Raw genomic sequence first — 21,323 nt, 5'->3', positions numbered from 1 at the left:
GAAAAACAAGTTCACTTTGAAAATACATGTACAATGCATGCTTTTTGTATTTTATTTTTCCAAATTCTGTGGGTTTTTTTGTTAAATTTCTTAAGACAAATCAATTTAGATAAAAACTAAAAATGATTTTAAGATAAAAAGAACCCCAATACTGATAAAATGCTGAAATGAATATGTCATATCTGTTTGTTAAATTGATAAAAAAGGGACAGTTTTATCAGTTTAATGAATTGTAAAGGATGCCTGTAAGAATTATTAACAAACTCTAAAAAATTAGGAATAGCTCTCTCCGTATACCCCTGAGAACCATGAGATGAGAAAAGAAGGCTATATTTTCTATTTGTAGGGGTCAGTGACACATCCTGCTTCCCTAATTTCTTTCATCGCTTAATTGCTAATCAGCTACGCCTAGCACGAACGAAGCTAGAAGCATTACAGTGGAGATGACAGATCATAGAAATAAAATCAAAGCTACGGAATCGGAAGAAGTCGTTAGAGCCATAACTCGGCTACGGCGGTGGCTTTTAACCACAGCCAAAGGAAGTAGTGATATTTCCGTATAATGTGCTCAACGGTTTTAGAAAATGATCCGAAATTAATCACGTTGTAAAAAGAGAGAAATCTCTCTCTCTCTCTCTCTCTCTCTCTCTCTCTCTCTCTCTCTCTCTCTCTCTCTCTCTCTCTCTCTCTCTCTCCTTTTACAATAACTAATGAAATGTTTTTTAGAATATGAGTAAATGTATGTACATTCCAGACGATCTTTTATTATCTGCAGAAAACCTCCATCACTCTACATGTATATCCCTCCCCCTTTCTCTCTTTCCCCAAAAATACTAGTACATAAGCGTATGAGATGAATATTAGAATCTGAATAAATGCACGTACTTCTGGGACGGTGTTTATTATCGTAATCCTGTCCTATGAGGGACCTTCCATTGACGATTCCGCCTGATCTGTTCAATGTCGGGGAGTCAATGCTCCGATAGAATAATGCTACATGTGTATAATTAACAAGCTGGCTAAATTGATAAGTCAGTTTGTCACCTTAGCAACCGGCCAACGCCTCGGCTACAGAAAGCTGATTAGATAGGTTTCTGTCCATAAGTAGCCATTTTTTTGTTGAATTCTTTTTTTCTAAATATGTACTGAAAGGATAAAATTGCGAATTTTACCTATACCAGCTTTTTTCATTAATTTTCAAAGTACGATAATTATATATATACATTTTTTTTTTATAAAGCACTGGGTATGTATTGAGTATGTTGTTTATGGTAAATCCGTTGCATTTTCTTGTAAGCTTCTTGTATAGGTCCTTGCTCATGATTTTATTTATTTTTTCTAATGGAAAAAAACTCTGCTATTTACTTTAATGAACTTAAAAAATAATTTTTTTTTAACTTTAGAAGTAATTCAAAATGTATATGCGAAAAAATCGTCTGTAGCGTATACATGTAATGATTGATTGGGGTTGGAAAATACAGTTTGAATATAATACGATATACATGTACAATTGTGTGTATGGGACGGCGATACAGACCGATCAATTTCAAACCATTAGATGAAAAATATGCAAATAATGGAAAACTAGAAATTGCCCTCTTATTTATATCATGATTTATAAATTCAAATTTTTATCTTGTGAAATTGAATCAATCTTACCATTTTGAATTCGATATTATATTTTTTTTTAAAATATCCTTTTATGACATATCTACATGTATAATTTAATGTATACAATCATTGCACAATATTACTTAAACAAACGATTTGAAATAAACCATATACCACTAGCTCGATCCCCTCTTTATATTATACAACAAGGTTGCTGCCTAACTTCGTCTGCCAGCCGAGATGTACAACCAATAAACATTTGTTGAAATTTGCTTTCACACGACGTCTACTGGTAAAAATGATGACCTCCTGTCGTAGCCCGATAATTCCCTTCACTGAATGTCTGCATGTCATACCCATGTAGATATATTTATTGGATAAATTGGGTCAATTTTCACCGACAAGTTGCAAGTGTTTCAACCGATCCTTCTTCAGTCAACGGAAGTGAGGCTTATATTTCAGTTAAATGGAAATAGATAGTACTAATTGCTAAAAGAAGTATAACTCTGCATATAACGTGATGGTTTTATTAATCTCCAAAGCTGCTTATTCCCCTGAATGAGGAAAAAATCATTCGTAAATACGTATCTTTCGTTTACCAAATAAAGCAAATTGAAATAACCAATGTCCTTTATTTAATTTCACAAAACAGACACGACTCCATACTCTTGTTGTTAACCGATGACTGGTCCTACTGTTTCTTCAGTTGTCGTTTCATACAGGTTATATAGATGTACTGAATCTGTTTAATTATTGAAAAAGATATTAAGTTTATTACAGGATTGACTGTGTAATTTTTCTGTTCATTGAGAAATGAATCTTAAAATCGCATCGCAAATCGGCTTTTATATAAAAAGTTTGCGATGTGGTTTTTAGATTCATTTGACGGTAAGCAAAAAAATTATACTGTCAATGTTTATAATTCAATTTTAAACAGAGATATTGTATGTTAAAGCTAAATGTATTGTAAATACCAAGAATTAACAATAAAGAAACAAGTACATGTTATTAAAACGCGGAGTGATTTAATTTAGAATTTTAACACGTTGATTACTCTGGCTCCGGATATACATTAACATTATATAAATAGTGCCTGTTTTAACGGTAATTGAACAAAGCAATTTTAGCAGACGTTTTTGTATATTTCATTTTGCGCATTTGCCCCCCCCCCCCCCCCTTAAAATTTAGAGTTATCCTTCTTAGTTGTGAAGTTATACTTCTTGACATTATCGATAGGTTAGGTTTGCCTTCAATTAGAAGATTTAAAAAAACAAATTTACTCAATAAAATAAATTATAAAATAATCATTATAAATAATTTGTTAAAAATTTGCAAATGTACAATTTATACCACTCATTCATCTGTGTTGTTTATATCACTCAATAACGTTTTATATTTGCTAGTAGCATTTCGTTTAGTGGTGCCCCTGTGTATCGGAAAATGAATGAAAAAATTTTCCAATAGTAAGAAATGGGGGGAAATGCACTGAATGGAAAGAAAAGTGAATTATATGTTTTATGAATTAATGGTTTTTAAAAGATATGGATTGTGACAGTATGATTAAACGTTTCCATATATCGTTGAAAGAATTATAAAATACATTTAAACAATAAAAATGCCTTTCTAATGATTACCAGGGTATGAAAATTGCTCGCATTGCAGAAAAATAACATTATCGATAAGAACGTTAGACTGAAGGAACAGTCAATATTTCAAGCATGTAAAGGTTTCCTCTTCTTATGGAGATCAATATTTTTTAAATTTAAATAGTGTCATGTTGTAAATTTTGAATTTACCAGGTGGCAGTAAATACAAAATTTACAACATAACAACTTGTCATGTTGTAAATTTTGTAATTACTGCCACCCGGTATTTTCAAAATTTGTCATGTTGTAAATTTTGTATTTACTGCCACCCGGTAAATTCAAAATTTACAACATGACAATAGTCTAAAAATGGCCACGACCATCCAGTCCTCATTACTGGCATTCGTTACCCCCTCCCCCCTTACTGTGAAATTATTAATATTGAATTTTCCGAGGGGGGGGGGGGGTCCGGACCCCTTCTTATCTCTAGATCCATGCATGGGCAAGGAATGTCGCATAATGAAATTAGAATGCTACTGTGTTTGACCCACGGTAAACAGACAGCTGGTATAAGTGACAGGAGTCTGGAAATGCTTATGTACACATTATGGCGGACATTACATTTTATTTTGAGTATATAATGATTAGGCATAGCCAGCATATTTATTGCTAGCGCTATCGAGCGCTAGCAACTACGTTAGTCTTTTTCACTGGGATACGCATGCTCGACTCCATAGTAGGGGATTCTGGGAATACTGTACTACTTTGGATAAACTGTACCATTTGAATTTCATTTTATCATCTTCACATGAAGTTTTGTGTTTTATTGTAAATGTCATAAAGTAACAGTAGCTTAGGTCTTATAATACAAATTATTTTCAATATTATAATAAATAGCTAGCTTTATCTTAAATTCCTTCAAGCTCGGAAAATAACTTCGGATATGTTTTCCGAACTTGCCGGAAAGGCCCGAGAAGAAACGATTGCTACAAAACAGTACCAATGGTTCTTGAAAATGTTCATCTCGAAATTGAAATTACAGTAGATACATAATGATTAAGGCACAGTCAGTGAGCTATGCCATTGCCGATGCGAAGCCCACTCAAGATTTACAATCAATTCTAAATTGAGACCTCACTCCAGCACAATTTCACACCACTGTGCCTTCCTATTGTTAATTAATCGATTCAGAAATTTTAACCAATGTTTTAGAAATCTGCTTCTGTGTTTTATGATGGCCACAGCGCAAGCTCACCAATCTTTTTAAAAGATAAGCTTGTAAACATTCATAGTAAGCACGATGGCCTAGCGCATGCGCACCAATAAAATCATGGATTAATCGGAAAACCTTGGCGAGATCGGTTCCTACATCAAATTCTATGTAGTCGACCGAGACTTGCTGAATGCAAAAAAAAAAATCGATGGCAAAAGTGCGAAGTTGCGACGGCGAGAGTGCGAAGTTGCGAAGGCCCCCATCGGAACACAATATTGATTTGTTCCATTTAGCAAACTTTTAAAAGAAATTTAACACAATAAATCCTAACATTTGTTCATCATTGAAAGAAATATAACTCTTTTCCAAATGGGATGATTTTATAGAACTTTTTTGCTGCTTATTTCCCCGAATAAATAAGACGACAAAAATATCATTCATACATTAACTTAATATCAAACTCAAAGTCTTATGAAGCAAATTGAGAAAACCAATTTATTCTATTTTATGATATTAGACACGTCTCGGTATCAATACACCTGTTCTTAACCAATGATGGGTCCTACTGTTTCTTCAGTTGTTGTTTCATGGTGCAGCTGGGTGTGTAGATTTTATGTCAAATTATATGCGAAATTAAAGTTTTATATAAAAAAGGGGGTTTAAAAAGTATTATATGCGTAAAAAAATAATATTTTCATTCTTCAAATTTTTGTCTGTAATAACACTACATGCACAAATCGATTTTGTACTTTACAGTTTAATAGATTCAAATTGCGTATTGTTTGGGCGCAAGCAGGGTTTGCATAATTAATATTCTAATATCTAATCGTACCATTGCAGAAAATTTTATAAATATAAGTAATAAGGAATCATTCTTTAAATATTATGAGGTTATAATTTCGGTCTGGGCGTGATCAAATCTATCATAAAGACCGAAGGGCTTTATCGAATATGATCACGCCCGACTAAAATTATGACCTCATTATACTCAAAGAACGATTCCTTAAATATTGCCAATAAAATTGTTACAGTGACGAAAGAGCCATTTTTTCATGCGCTGTGTATATGTGATTTTTTTAAGATTACCATAATACAGTAACTACAACTACATGAAGGTCTGGATTAATCTTTAACTGTTACAAGTCCATGCAGCCTGTGTTTTTAATGTCAGGTAAATGTTAGTGGTGATTAATCAAGAAATAATCCACGCAAAGTCAAACAACTAAAGTACAAAGAGGACATAAATGAACCATGTTGAAATTATTTATCATACATGTATCTACTCTAAAGCAAAACAAAGATTTTTAAAGCAGTTTTAATGCGTTTTAAAATCATTATTTCGATAGGTCGCGTAGATTTGTCAGTCAGTTTAGTGCTGTATATGAATTACAATTGATTTTTTATAGAAAAGCACAGCTTTCAGAAAATTATTCTACAAGGTTTGAACCATCTTGTTTAATCCGCATTAATAGTTATTTTGCTGGCAATTGCAATTAATTTTGCCAATAAACAAAAGAACTTATTACCATGTTGACAAATGAAAGAGTAGTGGTACAAGAAAAGGCTGCACTCATAGTCGTGCCATCGGAATCCATCGTGTATTTTCATTAAAGCGCAGTCTTCATGCCCTCCATCGGAGAATAAAAATCCATTCCAAGACGGTCCCTGACCCGAACTCCAATGACTGTAGGTCATCTTTGGGTCACCTGTAAAAAGTTTATTTTGAACTGCAATTTTTTCACATACATGTGTTGTTAATTTTTTTTTAAATTCAGAACTATAAAGCATAATCCAAAATCATCTACATGACTACTGTCACTTCTTCGCAATCACATAATCCAATGCAGTGAAAAAGTTAAGAGAATATCATAAAGTCCGACATTTATCATTCCAAATACTTAAATAAAATTTAGAAAATGTCATTTATAATATAGACATTCCAAAAAGGAATGCTTTTAAAGCGCTAAGCATAGCTCAGCGCTTTATTGTCGTTAGACTTCTGCTTCCCGTGCATCGAATAACCGCCCCCTATGAGCAGAAATATAATTACATGTATATCAGAGAACTCGTTTCAGGGGTTTACGCGCATAATTGCACGGGCTATTGTTATTCGGGCTATTGTGAATCTAATGTGCGGGGCTTACGTACATCGCTGCAGGGGCTGCCACGAACTGATAAGGAATTATATTGCGCATAACGAAGCTGAAATATTGAATATTCAAATCGATTCTTTTTAACTAAGCTTGCACAAAGTGAATTTCCTTTAGAACCAAGCTAACTAGGTTAGCGCTTTTAAGTACTATCAGTATACCTTGATTTCTGTTTATATCAATGAATTATTGCAAGCACATGCCTTTGTCATTTCTCTTTGATAGATAAAATATGGTTTAATAAATTTACAGACAGTATTATAATAGTTAAGAACGTTACCCGCCACCCATTCCCAGTGGGACTCTGATTCGCTGTCGCTGGCCCCGATCCAGAACCCGGTGTCCTCTGACCTTTGACCTGATAGAACTCTCTGGAGGAACTGCTGCATCCCAGAATCCCGGATCTGAATGAGGTCACCGCCCTCTTTTTGACATTGATGTCTGGCGTCAACCCAGTCATAATTCCCATAATGCACTTTCAGGCAGAAATTTCCGTATGTATACAAGTCACTTTTACCTAGATTGTGGGGACATTCGTCGGCAGGTGCGCTGTAAACTCAACGCAAGTAAAAATACTATTTTTACAAATTGTTTATTATATTAAGTGATATTCGGAAATTTAAGATTCTTATTTAGAGAAGGATTTAATCAATCGAGGTACTTACTAGGACTTACTGACCAAACCATAACGCATATAAACATCATTGCCTCCATTTTTAAGTATGCCATTTTTAGATAACAATTTACCAAGCTTATTATCGGTATAGTCCATGACATTGTGTTTGATTTTATCAACAGAAGGTGCAGAACGTGTCATTATGCAATGGTCGATGTGTCTTTATGATTATTGTCATAAAAACTGTTTGAACTTTATTTATGGCAAAACTTAAAATATAAGTTTCTTAAAAGTCTCTTGATAGTACATGTAGATAAATGTACACTGTATCTTCACACTTGGAGCAGATTTAGAATATATAAACTATGTTTGCGTTACATTATTACATGTATTTGTTTTAGCTATCTTAATATAAAGAAATCTTTATCGTATCTCTATCGTATTTTTTTTTTATTATTAAATTTTTATTGTCATTTTCATAATTATTACAAGGAATTCAAAAAGACAAAGCAAATATTTATTGGCACTCACACACCCTTTCATACACTTGCACACATAAATATCAGAAACACATTCTAATTGTTTACAGGAGAATTAAATTTCAAAAATATTTTTCCAGTTTGACCATTGTTTGTCAAATTTTAACATTTCACATGATTTAATTGATATGTATCTTTCAATCTTATATTTGAAATAGATATGTTGTAATAGTCCCTTTAAGTGAGGGATCTTTTTTTGTTTCAAACAGTTAAAAATATTCTGTTTGGTATACAAAATTATAAAGTTTACAACTTTGTTACCCTGATTTAGAGGTATTTCACCAAATATTACATTATTAACATCGTATTTTGCTGGAACAAATAATTGACATCACAGCAGTGTTTTAAATTAAGTCTATATTTAACAGCATTTACTACAACGTACTGAGAATACAAATGGCTGTTACAAATAAAAAAGTTCAAAACTTAAATGTACGGAACACTTATCAGTAAAACCTGCATGAACATAACAGAATGCTATAATACATTATTTAGAAAACAATACGTAGTTTAACTGAACAATTATTATTAAGTCTGTTCCCAAAACATTGTACTTGTTCAATTTAATTGAAAGGACCATATATGATAAGGGCCTAAAATGGCCCCCCAAAATGAACATTATCATTTTGCTATAATTCTTTATTTTCTTAGTACAAATATGTATGTGATGTGTTTACATAATATTCATTTTGGTTCAAGTGCCCACAATTTAGAAATATGACATTGTAAAGACAACCTTTTCCCGCCCTTTTTGCATTTTTAGCATAAAACTGCTTGTTTTCAAGCAGGTTTTCCTTCCGAAAACATAGAGCGCATGCTTGAACAAACAAAATATTTTAATCAGATATGAATCTAGCCAAGACTAATAAGTGACAAAAAAGTTTTCCTTGTTCAAGCATGCGCTCTATATTTCCCATTCGTATATAGATAAGAAAAATGTCAATTTTTGGCTGATTTTGATTGACTTATAGAAATAGCGTCACCTCTGGCGTCACATACTGCCAGTGAGTGCAAATAAATCAAATAAATAGATGAAAAATATATTTTATATCAACTCTTCTAAAAAATAAGTTAACATTTCATTGTAACCGAAACACTTACAAAATGGCGAATTGTGGGGGCCAAATTTAGCTCTTATCATATATAGTTCTTTAACAAAAACTGTTTTTTGATAGCTGCATAAAAACATTTTTCAAAGAATTGTGTTCATTGTAATTATGTTTTATTGACATAGTAAATGTAAAATAACCATGGCCATCGCAGAAATTGTCAATAAAACTGTACATCCATTGTTGTTTTTTCCAGCAGAGCTTTTGGAACCATTAGTTGCTGCAAAAGAACACACAAAATATGCGTGCTTAAAATATTTGATAAAGGATAATACAGATTGCTTCGTATTTTGCATCAATCTATGAATACTATAAATACCAACCTTAAGCAAAGAAAATTTAAACCATGCAATTTTTTTAATTTCTATAACAATTCAAACTTAATAATTATAAAATGATAAAGAATAATGAATTACGATTTATTACAGTCTTCTTTAAAGGTAACAGACTCGTGGGATCGGGGAGGGGATGTAAAAGGTAAACTTCATTTATTGGGGGGGGGGGGGGGGGCTAACGGATTAGGTTTTCATGATTTTGAAGAAAAAATGTGTTTGTACAATTTTTGTTTTGTTTGGAAAAAAAAATTGTTTGTTATTTTCTTTTGCTTTCGTCGGGTTCCTTTGCTTTTTTTTTTTTTTTTTGCTTGTCAAGATTTTTGGATCCCCCAACTTTCTAAAACAATGCCACGTGCCTGGGTAACATCAACATTCTAACGTAAGAAATGTAAAATATATGAATGTAATTTCGTTGAATTTTCAACTCACCAAACTGACAGATGTAGGAATAGATGAGGTATTTATTCCTGCAAGGGACGTCATACCACTTGAAATCATAGTCGACACGCATCAGTGCACAGTCGTCTAAGTCTGAGTCGGGTGAGTGTTTTCCCGCCTTTGTGCCCTGTCCGTCCTGCCATTTGGAGTAAGTCATGTTTTTGTCACCTTTTCAAAAATAAACACATACAATAATCATGATAATGCCCGTCGAAGAATCAAACATTTTTCACTCTCAAAATCATTGAATATATATCGATTTGATAAAATATCAATTTTGAAATGATTAAACTGAGTTCTAAATATCGATATTGAATTAATTTGGCTGAGATCTATATATCAAATCAGTCTTCTTGCTATGTCTTTACGCGACTCATTTGATATATATAAACAAAACATGATACAGGTATCCGTAAAACGATTTTAATACATCAAATTATGTGCTCGTGATGGAAATTGTTTATTCTTTACTTTTCGAAATCAAATCATCAACATGGGATCAATGTATCACATATTCAAAGAAGCTAACTACATTTAGCTTCAACATATTCAACGTATTATTTCACTCTGGATAAGATACAGCAAGCCCACACCCACCTCTTCTAAAATGAGTTATTGTTTTTTCAAACACCCATGTGCCTTCGTGGATTTTGTTGTTTTTTTTAAAAAATAATACTGACCAGCTTTCTATATATTTGTACATGAAATTGAACTGCCCTATGGTACCCAGTGATGATAATTTTAATAAATTTATAACTCTTTAGTTTTTAATTTTTTAATCCATGACTTACCGGTCACCCACTCCCACTGTGATTCCAAGTCCCTGTCTGAAGCTCCGATCCAAAACCCCGTCTTCTCCATATTTTGTTTTGTCAGAACCTGTTGCAGAAAACTTTGGAGACTTCCGGTTCTTATTTGAATCAGGTCTCCGCCATCACTGAGACATCGATTTCGTGCTACTTCCCAGTCTATCTTCTCGAAATTAAACTGAAGACATAGTTGGTCAAAAGTAGCTAGATTCAGCGGGAAGAGTGAATCAGGACAACCAGCCGGTCTCTGAATCAACGCCGCAGATGCTATACAAATATACATTTCCGAAAATATGATATGCAGTGTTTTTAATCTACGAAAGAGTCTTAAATGTAAATTAGCATTATTATATTACTGTGAATAATAAAATCAATGTTTTCTTTTCATACTAGTGCTTTACTTCACAAATTTTATCAGTATGAAATAATGCTTGTTGTCCTATCAAGTTATGTATATTTACTTAATAAAATATGTTCCGATCAAATAACATAATAGTACGAATCATTGATTTAATGCTATACATTTTACTTACCTGATACGCAATATATTACAAAACAACACAGCAACCCGTTTATATTTTTCATTGTTGTGTAACTCAGAATCAAAACTGTCTAAATAAAGCCCAGACCAAAAATGATAAACAACAGCAATGTTTGGTTCATTTATACAGAGGACGATAGTGATAGAAATTATTTACTTCCTTTAACAAACAATTGAATTATATCTACTAATTTGTATTTGAGATATGAATGTGGTTTTATCAGTTAAGTGAGGGTAATATCTAACAGTAAGTCAGATAACCCGGTGATATGAGTAAGAGATAAAGAAATACTAGAAAAACGAAATCATGCTTTCATACATTATTGCCGCACGTTGATCTAATCTTGGCGACTTAAAAACTGTTAAACAAAAAAAATAAATAAACCAAAACGACCTTTATAAAGCCAATACATGTACTACGGTGATGGTTTAAGTTCTATTAAAAATTCAAGTAAAACCAGATTAAGATAACTTAGATTATAACGATTCATCCTGTTATAAGTGTGTTGCAGCACGATTGTTTATGTTTTTTAAAATTATAAGTGTACCGAAGGCTAGTATGAAGAGCAAGCCACAAACCATCTCAAATACTGAATAGCCTCACCGACCTTATACTTATAAATATATCTTTTATATTGATATAGAAAAATCTGTTCATTTCTAACGAATATCAGTTTTTTTTCTGTTATTTAACATAAATACACGTTCACGTATTGTATTCTTTAGTATTTAGTGTTATTGTCGGATAACATTAGAGTAATTGAATTGCTAGTCTATAGGAGGCAGAAACTAAATAAAGGCACATACATATACTTATAAATTTTTACACGTCCCAAAAATGGGGTAGGAGAGCAGTTACTTTAAAAATGAGTTATCTATCTGTTCATTTAAGAAAAATGTATTCCCCCTTTCCGCACCTCTCTTGATGCTATGTGCATGACATGGTTAATGTGAACCTCCTCTCTGGCTTTTAGGAAAGCATTGTGTGCGGACAAGAACTCAAGAATCCTCAACAAAAAATTCAGAACGGACTGTTAATATTTCGGTACCAATTCCATTAAAACAGAAATAAAAAAAAGACTAGAGGCTGTTTATAAATCATTGTTTCTTTTTTTAAAGTATCATACATATATCAATCATCTACTTGAAAAAAAAATGCACAAATGGAAACCAAGAAGATTACTGAAGTTGTCCTATATGTTTAGAGGCCAGCAACGAAACAATTGTTGCACTGATTACGGTTGATATGAACATTTACAAATCTGCTTAGTTGATAATTTATTATCAAAGGAAGTCAGAAATCAATTATACAGTAACATAAAAGAATTTTAATACCCAAAACTGATAAATCTTTCGATTAAATTCACAAAAGTCAATAATAATGCTAAAAAGGAAAAAAAATACATTTATGTTATCAATTAATATAATAACTGATAAATATAAAGGAACATTAACAAAAGAGAAAAAGGGGCAAACACAAAGGTTAATGCATTACTTATTGTATATTAAATTAAATAAATTGACTAAATTTTCTATCAGCCTATGATTATAACGCCGTCTACAGGGCTTTCTTCTTTATTTGTCGTTGTCCTCTGGTCTTGTGGACTTTTTGCTGTAATTAGAGCCTCCCACTCATCTGTAATGGGTCTGTTGTTAGCTGTTAGTGTTGTCTTGCTCACTAACATACTGCTCTCCGCGGTAATCCCGGATACCTGAGACTTTGACGTGAGTATGGAGAGTATTGTGGAATGTTGTAGTGTTGATCTAGTTGATGTTGGTGGTGTTGATGCAGTGCCAGTAGTTCTTGTTGACGTAGTTGAGTTTAATGAGGTGCGTCTGGTTTTCCATGATGTTGGTTTCGGGGTTGAGGTAGTCATTTCTTTAATTGTTGTTGCTTTAGTTACTGTCGTTGATTTCGTTGTTATGGGTAACGTTGTTTTTGCTGTTATTTTTATTGAGGAGGTAGTTTTGGGGATATCTAGGTAAAGTTTTATTAAAGAATGAAACAAGTGATCGAATATTGAAACAAGTGCATTACATAAGCATAAAATACTGCAAGATTGTGACTTACCAAACTGACAAATATAAGGATAAAAGAAGGCTATGCCGCTGTGACAAGGATAGTCGTGCCACATATAATTGTCGCCGACTTTCATTAACCCACAATCCTCTGTACTCCCTCCGTGAATGAGTAGAAACCCTGTCTGGTGAGGACCCTGATGCGGGCTCCAGTTATCATAGGTCATTGTCTTATCACCTGTTTATGACAAACTGTATAATTCGAATCGAAGTTTATTTTCTTTTGTCTCACACGAACTTATCAATCAATGAAATAGAGTATTAAAAAAACTGATTGCAACGTTTGAGGTAAAAATATGGAACCGTTTTAAAAATGTTATTTAAGAAAGAGGTTACGGTTGTTTAATACATGATCAATTTGATATTGATATTTAATATTTGTTATTATTAACAATTCTATATCGTTAGAATCTGAATAGCAAATATGCGGTGTTGTTCACATTTATATGCCTTTTTGAAATAAACTTTGCACAAATTTCTCTAATGCATGAGGTAGACGTGTTTCTTATCATAAGAAATGCGAAAGGACATGTATCTAACTGACCTGATACCCATTGCCAGAGTCCTTCATGGTGCTGGTCCGAGGCCCCAATCCAGAACCCGGTCTTGATGTGACTATGTGACTGTCGTATCTTCTCTATGATAGAGCCCTGCATGTCCGCACTTCTTATCTGCACGAGGTCCCCGCCGTGGCGCTGGCAGCGCTCTCGCGCGTGCGGCCAGTCGTGCTTGTCCATGGAGAGTTGTAGACACACTGAGCCATAAGTCCAAACATATTTAGGATCTATGGCAATATCTCTAGGACAAAGCTCCCTTAGACTTGGTTGTTCAGACAAAGCTTGAATAAATATGTAGTGTATACTTCAGATTTATAGCCCATTGATCCGATTTCAATAAGTTACGCATAGCATACATAAAATCTTAATTTAGCAACTAAACATAAGTCATATCTCGTTTTTTTTTGTATCTTTTAAACCATATGCATGTGATGCATATTTATACATATTTTTTTACAGTTCGATACATTTGTTAATTTGTAGTAAGTTTGCATACAAATAAAAGTTAATTTATACATATCATTTATCTTTTAAACATCATTCCATTAATATTACCTTTAGAAATGAAAATGAAAGCAAATGTTCCAAATAAATGGCACACAAAACGGTCCGTGCATATCATCGTGAAGATTTTCGACGACTTGACCCTGTGATGTTATGTGGTGTGATAGTCCATGGATGTGGTTCGATGTAGTTATCAGGTCATCAGGATAACAACACTTTTCTCTTTGTTATTACTTTAAACAATACTAAAGCGTTACAATGTTGCTTAATATTTAAAATGATGATGTTTGTATTGTGCGTAACAATTCATTGCAATGACCGAAGAAATTTCTAGATGAAAAAACAGTTTAATTTTTTTAAAAAGTTTTATTGATACATTGAAAAGATGTTATACAAATTAGAGAAAAACACAACAGTATCCATTGAAATAATAATCTTGTTATGAATGTACAAAACTGGAAATAAAGTTACTGTGGTTTCATCAATATTTGAACACCAACTTTCGTGGATTTCGTTGTTTTGTTCATCCACGAAATTAAATGTTCATCGAAGTGTTATTTCTATTAGCATTTTGTATTGATATGAAAGTTGGCCAAGAATTTACGTATCCTTTAAACTGTGATTTTCACTTTATCCACGAAAATTGAATAATACCTATGAATATTAATGAAACCACAGTATACAAATGCATGTCTATTATTTTTGTCTATTTACAAAACAAAATACCCGCCTGGCAAGCAAGAGAACTATGTAAGTAAACATTTGAGTCAAATATATAAATTAAGTAGAATGCGTCTAAAAAAAACCAATATAATAATACTGTGACGATTTAAATGACTGTTTCTAAGAAACGTACAGGTATTACAAAATAAAGCTGTACAAAATTGAAGCGCTTTCGCGTATTGTTTTTGTGTTCATTCAGATATACAGTGAAACATTAAAAGCTATGAATCACTGATACTAGACATATAAACGACACCAAGCTCTTGTATCACTTTTTATAAATAAAAACCACTATATAAATACAATTTTCTAAATCAAATGAAACAGCTACAACAAATTTATTTACTCTTCATTTACAAATGTCAATTTTTCAAAAACAATTACTTTCTCAAAATTAAACAAAATGTTCGTTATAGTCACACACTAAAGTTCACCTCCTACGAATGTGATACATTATGCCATTAGTGCTTGTATGGCATTCCTTACACCGTGCAGTATAGAAAGACAAAGCCGGTCTGCTAGATATCAAGTATTGTCATGTGTTTCACATGAATAAAATATTTTACAAATGTAACAAGCTCAAGTTTAGGTGTAGATTTACCCTAGTCTCTGGATTTCTACATGATTTCTACATACTTTTCTACTTCTTTTCTTCTAGATACCTCAGAAGAGGATGGTCCTTCACATGGCTTTCTAAGTTAGTCCCTTTTATTCTTTTCTCAAATAAAGATATCATATTAACATCTGCTTCTACCGTAAAAGTCGACTTCGGCTCATGGTTGACTGGACGGACTAATTGCAATATGGCGTCAATGTTACAATACTGCATCACCTTATCTGGGAACGAGTTGTAGCAAGCATGGAAAGCACAAATATATAGGAAATTGTGCCAGAAAACCATAAAGGTGGTTGTTTTTATCACTTCCTTGTTCATCTTAGATGACCACATGGTAGCAAGTTGTGTTTGTGATATACTAGTATCTATATTTTTAGGGCAAATTGTTTTTGTGTATTTCTCCATTATTTTTTTCTTATTATCCATTTTTTCTTTAGAAAAGGAGGTTTGTTCTGCTATTTCCTGTTTTAAGTTTTGTTCATCATAAAATCCATTTAGAACCAAGAAAAAAATACAGTCAAATAAATCTTTGTCGTTAGCTTTTAACGACTCGAAATGCTCTGTCATGGCGACCACTGGCCCTTTCTTTTCGTCAATCATTGCGGCTGCTAAAGAATGGTCTAGATCTACTAGCCTAATTGTAAGATGCGTTCCAATATAGTCAATCGACAAAAGCTTGTTTACTGATAATGCTTGGCATTTACAATCGGTACCATGACATTTTCTTTGTACTCTCTGGAGGTGTTTTTTGATTTCTTGTTCTCTTTGTTTGGACGATGTATCTCGTCGAATAGTCTCAGAAGGAGCAAACTTAACTCCATTTTCTTCAAAGAAATGTTGGTATGAATGCTTTACTTCAGATCGCAGACCAACAACAAACTTTATATTTTTATTGTTATTCTTCTCCTGAATTATTGACTTTAGATTTTCTTTAACCAGAGATCTTTCACATGGATTATCATTCCATAATCCGAACCAGCCATCAACAAAGTACACGGTGTTATCAGAGAACTCATAATCAGCAGAAAGATCCAAGTAATTCAAGTATCTAACTTTAAATGTATGCGTCTTGGCACACCCATCTGCTATTCTCTTTCCTACTGTAGAAACAGAATTTCCTAGCTGGCCAAGTACATATAGAATATTCAATCTTTTCAATACGTTGACGCCATTTTCAACATCTTCATCTGCCAAAAGAAATGATTCAGCTGTATATTACAGATATAGTTTCAACAAAAAAAATATTATGCCGTCTTTCCTCATCACCTGAAATATTCAAATATTACGTACAACCTATAAAAACCTTGAAACATTTCTATAACTTTAATAAATAAATCATAAATTTACCTATAACGACGAATTAGGAATGGCAATTGCTAATTGGTCAACTGATTAATCGGTCGGCACGATGGTATTTAACCGGTAACACATTCTTTAATCGATTGAAAGGATTTTAAAAAAGACGGATGAAAATTCATAAAAATTCAAAATTGATAAATATATCAAACGTTAACAATTTAACGTTTTCATACATCGTTAAGAGCGCTAGCTTTAATTTGGGGATTATCGATTTCCTTTGTTTTTAATAAAAGGGAATTAGACCGGAGTTATAGGTGCTAATTACTGTTTTAAAAATTGACTGTCCTACGAAAAGCACGTGTCAATGGCTGCTTTGCACCCTATTGTTTTTGTTCCCATCCAATATGGCCTATTACTAAAAACCTACCGGAAATTCAGTAGTCCGCAAAATTAAAGACACATTACGCCAAGACCTTATCGAACGTTTCTAACCTTGGACGAATTCTAAATTATTTAAAATTCGTCGAAATATCAAACAGTCTTGAAATACAATTATTATCCTAAATAATGGAAATGTATCTAAGCATATCAAAGCATATAATTTTACGATACTAGGGTTGATAAGTTTTATTTATTTTTTGTTCTTTAGAAAAAGACAAATACTATGCAAGGTTTTGACACCGTTGAGGACAACAACACAAATGAAAGACAAATTTAATTAGGATAGCCCAAGTGAGATTTTAGCGTAGGCAACCTAAATATCCATAAAAATTAATACATAGAACATATTCACAGAGGTACATTGTATTATAGAGTGTAATGCCATTAAAAAAACCTCTTATCGAAATTATTTACCTTGCTCTTGGTGTTTATTACACAGACCAGACTTGAAATAAATCACTAGAATGACTGCAACTACAACCGCCAGGGAAACAACCCCAACTATGGCGTATGTTGAGGCATTGGAATTATCGATATCATCGCTATAACAGAATAATTCAAGCGTTATAGAAATGTTTACAGTGTGTCAGATCTAACAAAAATATACTTGAAAATGGCGATTATAGTGTCAAATTTAAAATTATACCTCAGTTCAGAATCCTTAATCATTGGACTGTCAGTATTTCCAAAGCAGACGCGATCTACAAATATTAGTGTAATCTTAATAATAAAATACAGGTGCATGTATATATTTTCGCTATATTTCAATGCAGCAATTTATAAAATATCTATACCAGGAGATACCGGTACTAGATGTTTGATTCAGCTTACATTTGTATACTTCATCACTTCTGTAAGATGAGTTGGGACAAGCCGTGCCATTACAGGGCGCCCAGTGTAGATATCCCTCATCGGTAAAAATAGGACATTGCCCTATAAATTCACAATGTACAAATGTAACAATCGATACACTTACTGCAATATATGGTTTTTTAAAATTATATTTCAAACAGAATTTTTCTTCGTCAATACAATAGTGTATTTTTATTATTTTTAATGCAAGAAAATCAATTAATCGTTATACATGTACATTTGTATGTCCAGAAAATTAACGTTATTGTTGAAAATAATTAAATAGTAATATTTAAACGAGAATAGTTTTATCTCTGTACAATGATTTGTATATTAATATTTCTTGAGCTGTGAGTCTTGTGAAAAAAATGTAAACACAATGTATATTTACAGCTTTGTTACTTTTGTTCTCATAATTTCTCCCCTCGTATCAAACTCAACAAAACTCAGATTTTTTTGTAGCATCCCATTATTAAGCTTCACAGAAATGTTTATAATTGATCCTCCATACCATAACACAAAAAACAAAGGAAGTAGAGACGGAATGACTGGCAGAAAAAACGGAAAGAGAACTATACAGACTAACGCTCCATTGATTTCACCTGGCTTGTCTGAATACTATTGTTCTCATGCACTCATTTGAAAAAAAAAATAAAATTCAAGATTTTTCCTTATTGTACAGGAATAATCGTAAAGGTATACATCTATATGTATTACTTTATATACACTTTACATAAAATACACCACTATGAATCCGAATCATAAAGGTCACCTGTTGCAATGCTGCAGACTAAACATCATTTGAACTGCATGTTATATGTATTTATAGGATTTATGTAATCAAACGTTCTTTGTGCATACAGAGCGTATGGTAAGTTGCTCTAGCATATGCTGGACACATGTTTTGGTGAAGAGATCCTTCTTTACGTCTTTTTCGAACGAAGCCAACTATATTTAACCTGCTAAGGCACTGGCTAACAAGAGCCCAAGACAGAGTTAGACTATCCTTTCTGACATATGTTGTTTCTTAAATAATATCAGCAATATGACCATTAAAAAAATTAATTAATTTAGGTTGAATCTAAAGTATAGAAAAAGATCACCTTGACAAATGAGGGAACATGAAAATCCCATATCGAATAGGTTTTGTTATAGAGGAAAATTTGGTCTATGTGATGTCTTAAATGCTAGACTTTGTGGGCCTGAATATACCAAGAAGGCTGCATGGTTCTAAGCTAGTTTTAAGCTATTACAGCATATAATTTTCCATACAAACCAATTATCTTAGAAAGTTAAGAATTTCCGTCAATATACACCATCAGAATCGGTCTCTCATTTCAAAGTTTAAAATATTCAAAGTTAATAAAAATAATTTGTTTATGGGAACACAAAAACCCCCTCAAACCAATACATCATGGAAACAAAAGTTAAACAAACTTCAGAATATTAGTGCAAAATGTACTTTATTTTTGATCTGCCAATACATTATGACCTTTATTTATTATTTATATCAATGTCGAAGTCGTAACACAAAATTACCCGCCTCGACTTCAGGGTTTAATTTTAATAAGTGGCGAAATAACACGGTACTCTTTTATGCCGTCTGTTTTATAAACGAATTTTGTGCATAATTTTTAATTGACCGAGAAAACTTCTGCGATGTCTATTATCCTAGACATACTTAGCATAACCATCGTTTAAAAGCGGACATACAATTTGTTATGAAATCGGACCTACACGAACCTTTAATAATTTGTGACTGATGACCTTTTTCAATTTAATTTTAATACGATACCGTTTAAAATCAAGGTCTTCTCTATGCAACTTTCCTTTACGGAGACTCCGTCCTCAGTTAAAAAACAGTGATATGAATCCGATCCCTGACAAAACATTTTATCAGCTGCCTCCTTCCATTCCGACTCATTGAATGGGCATCTACCATTGTTTCTAATTGGCTTTGCTGTCACGTATGCATCTGAATAATGCAAGTTAGAACCATTTTAACAAGAGCTTGGACTTTGGGTAGTTGTGTCAAAGAGTGCTAGCCACTCAACCATGGTTCTTTGAAATCAACAAGATTTGTCTGGCTTTTGAACTACAATGAAGCGCATTGAAGTGGTTAAATTTTTCGTTCGAATGGAATGTTCTATACTTTCTATCGAACGTCAATTGTTACATAAGACACGTCCATTTCTTTGAAACGAGGAAAACAGTATTCGACACAATGCTTTCGGAACCGCCACTCCTCTGTACAGCACAAGCAGGAATTTCACACAAGTTTCAGTTTTTCGTTTTAGAGGGGTAAGCTACGTTCTTCGTCTTCTTCTGCATTTTTTACTGTGTTCGTAGCATGGTGAGGGGACTGAGGATATGCACGTGGCACGGAAAACATATATACGGAGAAATACCGGGATTCAGCTTGCGTCCACATTTCCAGGGTCCGCAGCCCTGTTTGTGTAGTTTAGAAGATGAGCGGTTCCGAATACTGTTTTCCTCGTTATAAAAGAAATGGGCGTGTATTATGTAACAATTGACGTTCGATAAAAAGTGTAGGGCATTCCATTCAAACAAAAACTTTTACCACTTCAAATGCGCTTCATTGTAAGACTATGCAATTGATGCATATTTCGATTGAAACCGAGTCATTTTTAACTTTGACGCAAGGAATAGAAATATACGCTCACTGAAAGTCCAAGGTATTGTTAAAATTGTTCTAATAATGAAAGAGAATAGGAAAACATATGAATATAAAAGTCATATACAATGTGTATAGTATGTATTTTTTATAATACTCACGTTTTATAATTTAAACCATTTTATGAACATAACTAAATACCATGTTATGTTTTGTCTCCCGTACATTTTCACTGCATAAATTATACAAACCTTTTAGATATAATGATATATAGGTTTCCAGTATAATGAGTTTTAAATTCTTAGAAAATAGCATTGTTTTTCTCTTCCTCAGTTTGTAAGTTCCTGATCAATCTGAAAAGAAACAAAACGAAAACGAAAGTTGAAACTAGTCTTTCTTTGTTTATCTAAATTATCATGGATAGAAAAAAACTGTTTTGATAAATTAACCTGGTAAAACTATTAGAAATGAAATTTACCTTTTAAAACAATCTAAATATTCCAATATTATGAATACAACAATTCAGCATTTTTTTTTTGCTTTATATGATATGTTTTGTCGCGAACGGAAACAATGTTATTTAAATATACTTGGAAAACCCGACAACCCACCGAAACCGAAACTGTACGGTCCACAGATAGGTACAAAATTCAATTAAAATGACGTAAAT

At 32.8% G+C, this 21,323-nt stretch overlaps 2 protein-coding genes across 2 annotated transcripts; both read right to left on the bottom strand.

Moving 5' to 3' along the window:
• Positions 1 to 2,232: 2,232 nt before the first annotated feature.
• Positions 2,233 to 11,036, bottom strand: LOC128187564 (uncharacterized). The gene is made up of 8 exons (XM_052857980.1): positions 10,940 to 11,036; positions 10,389 to 10,673; positions 9,589 to 9,765; positions 8,940 to 9,044; positions 7,226 to 7,351; positions 6,841 to 7,116; positions 5,937 to 6,116; positions 2,233 to 2,353 (listed from the first exon to the last, which is right to left on the bottom strand). The coding sequence occupies exons 1-8, from the start codon at positions 10,989 to 10,991 to the stop codon at positions 2,286 to 2,288; spliced, it is 1,269 nt and encodes a 422-aa protein (XP_052713940.1). The 5' UTR covers positions 10,992 to 11,036; the 3' UTR covers positions 2,233 to 2,285.
• A 996-nt stretch (positions 11,037 to 12,032) lies between these two features.
• On the bottom strand, positions 12,033 to 21,006 carry LOC128187563 (uncharacterized). The gene is made up of 8 exons (XM_052857979.1): positions 20,905 to 21,006; positions 19,814 to 19,993; positions 17,998 to 18,099; positions 17,813 to 17,867; positions 17,581 to 17,708; positions 15,455 to 16,613; positions 13,571 to 13,887; positions 12,033 to 13,204 (listed from the first exon to the last, which is right to left on the bottom strand). Exons 1-8 carry the CDS (start codon positions 20,966 to 20,968, stop codon positions 12,483 to 12,485), a joined length of 2,727 nt encoding a protein of 908 aa, XP_052713939.1. The 5' UTR covers positions 20,969 to 21,006; the 3' UTR covers positions 12,033 to 12,482.
• Positions 21,007 to 21,323: the final 317 nt, after the last annotated feature.

The sequence above is a fragment of the Crassostrea angulata genome, chromosome 6, assembly GCF_025612915.1.
Source record: "Crassostrea angulata isolate pt1a10 chromosome 6, ASM2561291v2, whole genome shotgun sequence".
NCBI lineage: Eukaryota > Metazoa > Mollusca > Bivalvia > Ostreida > Ostreidae > Magallana > Magallana angulata.
Note: the sequence above shows the minus strand (reverse complement) of the source record. Positions and strands in the feature narration are given on the sequence as shown.